Source organism: Chelon labrosus (assembly GCF_963514085.1).
Source record: "Chelon labrosus genome assembly, chromosome: 8".
Classification (NCBI taxonomy): domain Eukaryota; kingdom Metazoa; phylum Chordata; class Actinopteri; order Mugiliformes; family Mugilidae; genus Chelon; species Chelon labrosus.
In genome coordinates this window covers 21,048,678-21,057,516 of record NC_140358.1, presented here as the reverse complement: position 1 = coordinate 21,057,516, position 8,839 = coordinate 21,048,678, and the positions used below count along the sequence as shown (strand labels likewise).

At 40.6% G+C, this 8,839-nt stretch overlaps 1 protein-coding gene across 1 annotated transcript; it reads right to left on the bottom strand.

Annotated features, from left to right (window-relative positions):
* Positions 1-3,044: 3,044 nt before the first annotated feature.
* Positions 3,045-8,752, bottom strand: fnta (farnesyltransferase, CAAX box, subunit alpha). Its single transcript, XM_084549956.1, has 9 exons — positions 8,458-8,752; positions 7,912-7,997; positions 7,617-7,731; positions 6,878-6,982; positions 6,618-6,744; positions 6,238-6,386; positions 5,945-6,007; positions 4,685-4,877; positions 3,045-4,547 (listed from the first exon to the last, which is right to left on the bottom strand). Exons 1-9 carry the CDS (start codon positions 8,583-8,585, stop codon positions 4,380-4,382), a joined length of 1,134 nt encoding a protein of 377 aa, XP_084406082.1. The 5' UTR covers positions 8,586-8,752; the 3' UTR covers positions 3,045-4,379.
* Positions 8,753-8,839: the final 87 nt, after the last annotated feature.

Here is an 8,839-nt window from a genome sequence, read left to right as displayed (position 1 = left end):
AAAGCCAGGCAACAACAGATATAATATGGTTTTAGTACTAGCTTTTAAGATTTGTATTTTTTTCGTATTGGACTTTTTTTTGTGAGTTAACTGAGTTGTCTAATTGTATGTTTAGTTAATTCTGTAGAACAGATTCTCATTGAAATTTAAAGCTCTAAAACATTCAAGTTGCCAGACACTTCCATTTTAGTCCCCATCTGTTATAGTCCTGCATTTGCCCCTTCTCAACTAGACGCTGGCTTTCTAACCTCAAAGTAAAATTCTCACTGCAGTCATTCTATTTTATTTTATATTTTTTTCAGGTACCTGCAAGTCAGGAACTATGCCAGAGAAAACCTTCCAAATTTTGAAACTTACAGTTCTCCTGATAAGCTTCAGTCTTTATTGACAACCAAACCTGGTACTAAAAAAAGCTGGTATCTATGTTTGTACATGTGTTCACAGGTCAGATTGCCAACACTTGAAGGCATCATGAAAAAAAAAACAGGAAAGTGACACGGCCTCTCTCCTAATCCAGAAACGGCCATTCTACGTTGGTCTCAATAGCTGGAAACTGTAAGTCGTTGGAAAATTATGTGGATTCAGTGTGGAATGGTAATTGGAAAGAAAACTGTTCTTGAGATTTGGAATAAAGAGACACCCCCCTGCTTTGAATCTTGGCTCAAAGAGTTCTTGAGCACTTTATATATGGAGAAAATCCAATTTGAAATGGCAGGGAAAACAAACCTGTTTAAGCAGATCTGGCAACCCTTCCTTGATTACATCACAGTACGCAGAGGACCCTCATGACACCTCAATGACTCATTTTTAGTTAAATATTTGTCGTTATATAATCTTTAAAACATAAAATAAGTGTATAAGCGGACGACCAAAGAAAGCTGTGAAAAATTGTTCACCACGGTTGTTGTTGTTTTTTTTAATTTGCTTACTTTTTTTCCTTCTTTATCTACTTAGTTTTTCCCTCCACGTGTAAAGGGAGGGGTGGGGAGAGGCAGGCGATGTTCGTGTTTGTCAATCTTATGTCTTGTCAGTTTTTCTCTAACACTGGAAACACGACCCTGTGCAATTTTCTGCTGTCTGTGCAATATGTGTCTCAATTTTGTTAGTAGTAGTATCGTGTGTGTTATTTATTTGTTGTTTTGTCTTACCTTATTTCTACTTTGCACTGAATATGAAGAACTGCTACCTCAATTTCATCGTACTTGGTACAGTGACAATAAAGTGATTCTGATTAAGTCAGAAATAAAATATATATAAATTTATAAAATATAAATAAAATATTTTTTAAAAAAGAAGAAGAAATTTAAAGGTGTAGTAGTGACAGTATATTAACTAATTGAAGTATTCTGTACCTCTGTTATACCTCTCTCTGGTATAAATCTACATATATTCCCAGGGTGTCACATGCTTTATTATTTATGTTTTATTCATTTATTTATTACAATAATTTGACTTGTTTCTCCGTGTGTGTGTTTGTGTGTTTGTGTGTGTGTGATCTATTTTAAGTGTTCAAACTGCTGGAAAAGATAATCAGACACTTGTCTCATGTCTTGGCGTTAACACGGTGACGGAGGTGATAGAAACGTCACGTGGAGCTGTGTTATTTATTTATTCATTCCATGTGTGATTCCATTGTCTGCACATTACGTTATGACAATACAATATCCATGCACATATTCACTCCCTCAGCAACCTTACATGTTGCTAGCTGGATGGCTTTGGCAGCAATGCTCAGGGAAAACACACACACACAGCTGACTCCTTGATGAACAGAGAGGCAGCAGCAGAATCCCACACAGGATTAGCTGCCTATTCCAGCATTTATAAGAAACAGATGTCTCAGAACCAATCTGGATCTCGTCCAGACCCCTGCACCGACACGCTGGTCTCCTGTTAATCCACTGTGTCTGTGCGTGCATTTTAAGAAGTAGGCAGCGGCGCCGTGAGCGAGCTAAGATAACTGCTGTGGAGGACATCGCATATGGACACCAAAAGAGGAGCTATTTGTCTGCAGTCACCTGTATTTAATAACTCCCTTTGCACACAGACTTCAAGGGGACCCGGGTGCTTTGTTTGGGCTTGTGCTGGATTTAATTAGGATTTTAATTACACTCTGTCTGGTGCTCTTTTTGTTTGGGGGGGCTGAATTTAACCACTAGGGAGCACTGCCATCCAAACAAGGAGGTACAGAAGATACCTGATCTATTTATTTTAAATTAGTGAGGCTAATATTCAGTGTAGCTCAGCAGCCTGGATTGTGTCTCGTGGCCTGGTGCAACGAAGCCAGCTGTCATTTACTAAAGTAGTAACTTCACATTTATGCGGCTTGACTCAAAGTGGGACGACATTTGCATTTTTTTGGTCAGTGTCATATAACCATCATGCTCAGTTGTGTCATAACGACTGATGACATGAACTTTATGATCACTGCTTTTCACACTGCGGGGTGGCAGAAGTGGCAATTACCCTGCTGGAACACTGGCTGCTTGGTTAGAAACTGTAATGGGTTGGATTGTGTTGTAGTGTCAGCAGAAGTTGAAACAGCTGCGTCTAGTGGAGTAAATCCATTTCCTAACTCCGAGGGAGGCCAGGACATGAAGTTGTGAGTGTCAATACATGTGCTGCGTGCACAGGGGCTGCCTGGTTCAGTTTTCTCCTGGCAGCGCAACTGACGAGGCTCAAACAAAACAAACTCTGCCCGGTGGAAAGAAAGCGACTCGCTGAAAGGCAGCGATATAGATCTGGAGAGAAGCGGGAAGCTGTGATGTTGTGCAAGTCATTGATCAGAATGCAGCAGCCTTAACGCTGCATGTAGTGTCTCACCTGCTTTATTATAACGGGAAAAAAAAGTTTTACAAACAAATGTCATGTTACTACAAACTTATTTTTGCGATGCTTCTAAAAAAATGAAAAGAAAACACAAATAAGAGACCGACAAACGATCAAAACATTTTCATAGAAGTATGTTAAAAGCGTGTTTGCATGCAGACAAGAGTCCAATTCAAGTCTTATTTGGAGTTCAAGTTATTTTTGACAAATGAAGAAACAAAAATGATGATTGAGCCGATGACAAATTGCTAAAGTCACATGAAAGACCTTGCATTTACTGTGCTAATAACTGGCTCTGTGGTGGCACAAAAAAATAGCAAGCCATGCACAGTTACTGCATCAAGTGCTCCATCATTCAGGGTTTATATTTTTGCCACTGAGAGCAGGTGCAGCCGTCGACGCCACACAGGTGACACGGTTTGGTTCTGTGGGAAGTGAGGTTCTAAAAACACACCTGCATTCACCGCTGACTGCTGTAGGTGCAGCAAAAGAAAATATCTCAGGGCTTTAACACACCCAAGCACGCGGTCTGTCGGTGTCAGGCTGTCTGTAACTCTAGTTACAGTGGCGTCCTGCACCACTGGCGCTAGTCGGGACCTGTTGCCCGCTTATTAGAAGAATGTGTAGAAGTGGGCATTGGTGACAGATCATTGTGATTGGCTTTTTAGACAATAAATGGAACTTGTGAAAGTGACCAAACAATAAACTCAAGATGGCTCAGACATGATCATCTTGAAAAAAAAAAAAAAAAAAAGTAGATCAGCATGATTGAGAGGTCAGCTCTGTACAATGAGTGGCTCTTACAGTTTCCAGTTTTGAGTAACAACTACAGACTACTGCCACCTGCTGGCGGGTAGAGACGTTTCATGTCATGCAGGTGGAGGACGTTTGACGGCCGTTGGCCCTTGTCCTGGCTTTGTGGTCTCAACACAGATGATTTGAGGAGACATCAGTTGGCTTTTGTTGCCATTACATAGCTTTAAAGACACTTCCTGTCACCAAAATGCATCCTGTCCATCCTGACTACATCACTAAACGTATAATAAAACAATATATTTCCAAAGCAGTCCAGTTCATATTGTTTTTCTCTGATCGTTAATGGCCTCTTAATACTAAGAAATATACATTGGACACTGGCTGCATGCAAACACGCTGAAAGAGGTGAGGTAAGTTCAGAGGAAAAAAAAAAAATAACATATTCAGATTCAAAGCACGAGAACAGAAGCCAGTCTTACAAAACTAAAGCTGAGGTTAAACTGGCTCAACGATTTCCAGATCGAAGACAAAACTTATCTGATGGTTATTTACGTTTTAGTTAAGGTGGGAAATAATCAACATGTAATCCACTCTTCTATCTTATTTTCTTTTAAAATCAGACGCAAACATATCAACACTTTAGTTAGAGGGAGACTTTTCAAGCTCAGTGCATTCTTCTTGGTGACCTCATGTTTGTTGCGATGTTTCAAACTCCATTAAAGCAATTTACAGTAATATCAACCTCCATCATGAAGCAGGATAGGGAGAGGGAAAGGAGTGAGTATCCCGGAGGCCTAGCTGACCTCCTGAGGGGCAGGTGCAGGGACTGACTGCTCAGGATTGTCTGGCACAGGTTCATCTGAGGGAACGCTGCTTCCGTATTTGCTTTTTAAAGAACGTCCCAAAAACTGCCAGTACTCCTTACGAATGGTGTCCTTCTCTCGTGCCAGATGGTCACAAATCTTCGAAGGGGGAGAACAAATACGAGAGGGTCAAACAACATTACTGGAAAATTGCCCCCCTCAGGTTTAACTAATAAAATCACGAGTAAAAAGTCAGATTATTTCTAATTTGCTGTCGTTTTTCACACAACACTTACTTCAAGAGCCTTTCTTATGGTTTCCTTTTGTTCCTCTTCATCCACTGTTTCCTTTTGCACATTGTTCTCCAAGGCATCTTCATAGCAGTCAAACAGAAAGGCTAGAAGGTAAGATGAGCAGTGTGTCTCTTTCAGCTCCAGGACCCTTTCCATCAGACCTGGCTGAGATGATAGACCTCGGTCTTGCAGCATCCTTGAGGGAGGGGGAAAGAAGGAAAAACAGGAGATGCTGTCAGCGAGCTTTTCCATGTTTAATAACTCGATCTCTATTTGCCATTTCACCCCTGTAGCATACCATATATAATGAATGTCTGAATGGGGAAGGCTGAAATATTCCTCTTTTACTCTGACCAAACAGGACAAATTAATTGAAAGATCAGAGACAATTTCAACAATTTTGATCATTACAGATTTCCTTGGGATTAAGATATACGGTAGAAAAAAAGAAGGCAGATGGTTTTAGCATCCAGGTAGCCTCAGTACTAACCCAAAGTTATGGCGTCCACAAACTTTTAATGGGTGAATTTCAGTCTGGAATCACTACATTAGGTATTTATTAAACCTGGTGAGGATCAATCAAATCGCTAGGGGAGGATTATGCAGTTAAGGACAGAACAACATCATCTGAGTGCTGCTGACTTGATTTTGTTCACAAACAAAGATGAGATGTTTAGATTCAGCTATTGCATCTGTTGTAAAAGACACTTGCAGCGAAATAACTAAGGATACGCAGTTAACAGCACTTCAGGGGATTTTTTTTTTTTATTCCTCTACGATTCAGTTGAAACATGCCCCATAATGAAATGCAAATGATGTGTTACCAGACTCATATTCTGATAAGAAGTGATTCTGGCTACACCAGGGTAGCAGCCAACTATGCTATTTTCACCCAGGGTGGAACATCCAATGTGACTATTTGCACCCTGGTGAATACCGTGGTAGAGACATGCATCACGACATGCTGTTAGCAGTTTGAAGAAAGGCTTTCTAGTGCACAATTAACACTGTGAAAGACGATTTGCATTCAGTCTTCACTAAATCTCAAAAAGTAGTTTTGTTGCATCCACCGAAAATCTTCCAGCCACTACCACAAAGCTACAGCTATAAGTGAAGTGATGCGCGACCATGTATGCAACACCTGTGAGGACTCTGCTTTATGGCTCTGTATGTAAGCACATCATTAGCTGCTATCAATCTGCTCTCACCAAGGTGCAAATAAGGCAATCCAAAACTGTGTCTGATCTGTGATTTATATCTTACCCTTTTAAATAATTCCACACGCTCTCATTGTGAGGCGCCTTCCTGATCTGGTTCACACAGTACCTTACGAAGAGAGAAGAAAACCAGTCAAATGTATGCAGAACAATTAATTAATCTTCAAATTTCTCTTAAATACAGTGACGTCCCTTTAAGTGAAAATATCTTTGCATTGAAATTCTCTAAATAAGCTATTTGGAATAGGAACTCCAAACTGCAAGCACTTTACATCAAGCTTAAAGAGTGCAAATTGAATTTCGGTCCAAATCATCCAGGTATTTAAGGAAAGCACTTACTGAATCTCTCTCTCCACTATGGCTGGATCAGAGAAGCCCGTAGTGTGAGAAATGACAAAATGCCTCTGGTTCCATGCAGAGTTATTCCTCACATCGTCTTCCAAAAGGTTCTCCACAAAGTCCAGCTCGCCGTCCCACAGTTTGTACTCCTGGAGATTGAAGAAGACAAATGTTGGCCGCAGACATGTTTATGTAATCACACTGTGCTTTCCGTAGTGGCCCTGCAATGCTTGAAAGAAATACTGACCACAGAAACACGCCAACAAAACAACCAAATTAACAAGTGAATCATTCAATCTGGCAGAGTGACTTGCTGTGGGCAGAAAACTGTTTCACATTCCTCAGTTTTGAAGCCTCTCTCTGCTAAGAGCAACACCTACCTGGATGACCCACTGTCTGTGCTGCCAGGCATGGTAGTTCTTTGCATCTTGGCTGAGAATGTCTGCAATGAACTCCAGCTCCTCTGAGGGGTCATTCAACCACTCTACCACCATACGTCTGTGGTGCCTGAAAGAGACGTGAAAAAAACATTGCTATTTTGTCATGTAACTGAATTATTTTAAAGACGTCCTGCACCCTCCCTCCATCCCTCCCTCCCTCTTCTAACTAGAAATGCAGAAGGGAATTTGCCAGCACTCACCAGACTTGATAATTTTTGGGCTGCTCCTCAATGATGGCTGTAATGTACCTCATCTCATCCCTCAGGTCCTTTGAGAGGGCTTGCAGGAGCACTCGCCTGTAGTGCCTGGACATCCCCGAAACCAACGTTAGAATACATTTTTACAGAGGTCACTCTTTTGTTTTTTGTTCATCTGTATATATTCATCTTCATGCAGAAACTGTGTAAAAAGTAAATAAATCAATCTGCCTGCAAAACTATAAAATTAAGGTCTAAAGTGACCTTTTTGTTCATTAAGGGATAGCCCTGTTAAAAAACAAGACCCCAATGACAGGTACGTTTCGAGCCATCAGGCGACACCACTCAGATAAGTATCTGGTCGTTAACAGACACTAATCATACAAGTTTCTGATGGACACCGCATACAGATGTTCCTATTTTTCCCCAACTCCCCATCAGTCCTTTAGAACTGAAGAAGCTACTTGGATGAGAGGGAAAACTCTACAAGTCCAGTTGCCTTGCTTTACTGTTTTTGGATATCCTTTAAAAAAAACAAAAAAACAACCTAAGATCCAAAGTAAAAACAAACAAATGATACAGTTTGACTGTGGATGTGTCCACAGCTGAACATCAACTCCTTTCAGGCCTTTTAGAGCTCATCTCTTTAATGAATTCTATTAACTATAATCTTAGATTTCCGTATCTTTCAGGTGGAAGCTGAATATTGCTTTCCCACACTGCAAACAAGCAAGGCGCTCACCAGACTGTGTAATTTGCAGCATTTAGCTCAATGGCGTCTGCTGTCAAAGCGAAAGCACGTTCACTTCTTTCATCATTCTTCAGGAGTGCACGGAAATAGTCATAAACATCTGAGACTGTTGGACAAAAGACATGAAGAACAGTTAGGCAGTGTTTTATGTTTTGTTGCACATGGTAGTGACTAAATGCATATAAGGTTACCAGACATTCATGAAAGGTGGACGTGCAGGTGTAACTTTCACTTTTATGGAGGGTGGCATTTCTCTATGTCTTAAGAACAATCCAAACCATCTTACACTTTTCAGAGTAGGCAATCTTCACCACGGGATTTGGTCCATCATCCTGTGGGACGGGCTCCAGGTCAGCCCATTCCTTTCTGTCCCTGAAACATTAAGACAATTCATTTCTTGTTTGCTGCCTTACAATACTGACTGAACAGCTAATGTAGCTAGTGACAGAGCTAACTAGTTCCTTAAAAAAATGGGATAAAGTCGTGCATTCTTGAAATAAATATGATAGTTGTGAAGTTGGATTGACACATTATCACTGTATGTTTTTAATGTTATTATTTATTTTTTAAACAATATTCATTTATCTATGGTTGTAAGCAACTTGCAGAACTGAGCCGTCCAATTAGCAACTTATAAAGTTGCCTTTTAATACCAAAGACACACGTAGTGAGGTTATTATTACACACAACAACAAATCAGACATTAAACTACAAGTAATCAAACATTACAGCGTTATTATAAACTCATCTCAAAAAGTACTAGCAGTTACAGCAGCTAGCAAAGCTAAGTTAGCCACCCAACAGTTAAGAGAAAACGAGAACCAAACACTACCTGTAAAACTTATATCGAGTCGGGTCATCGGCATAATCATCCTCGAGGTGGTCATCGATCTCTACATTAAACTCCTGGTCTTCCTGAAGTTCTGCGCATTCATTTGAAGTTTCCTCAACACCTGACATTGCTAACCAGCTAGCTTAACCGCGGCTGCAGTCTGCGGGGGAAATATGAAAACGTCACTTCCGGTGTGGCGGAAGGATGCCTTCACGTACTGCGGAGAAATATCGCGCTTCTTCCAACACTCGCTCCCTTCGTGAATCGCCATTCAACATCATCATGAACGCAAAGTGTAAAATCAACCAACCGGTCTGATTCCTGTCCTGTCCAAATATCCAGTTGTCCCAGAACTGCTCATGATTTCTCTAAAAAAGTAGTT

What these genes read in the sequence shown, in the direction of transcription:
- fnta (XM_084549956.1), bottom strand. Translation starts at nt 8,585, where the DNA reads ATGTCAGGTGTTGAGGAAACTTCAAATGAATGCGCAGAACTTCAGGAA. An exon ending in CCCAAAAATTATCAAGTCTG is followed by an intron (nt 6,745 to 6,877) that starts GTGAGTGCTGGC and finishes CGTCTCTTTCAG; the next exon opens with GCACCACAGACGTATGGTGG. An exon ending in GTGTGGAATTATTTAAAAGG is followed by an intron (nt 4,878 to 5,944) that starts GTAAGATATAAA and finishes CCCTCCCTCAAG; the next exon opens with GATGCTGCAAGACCGAGGTC.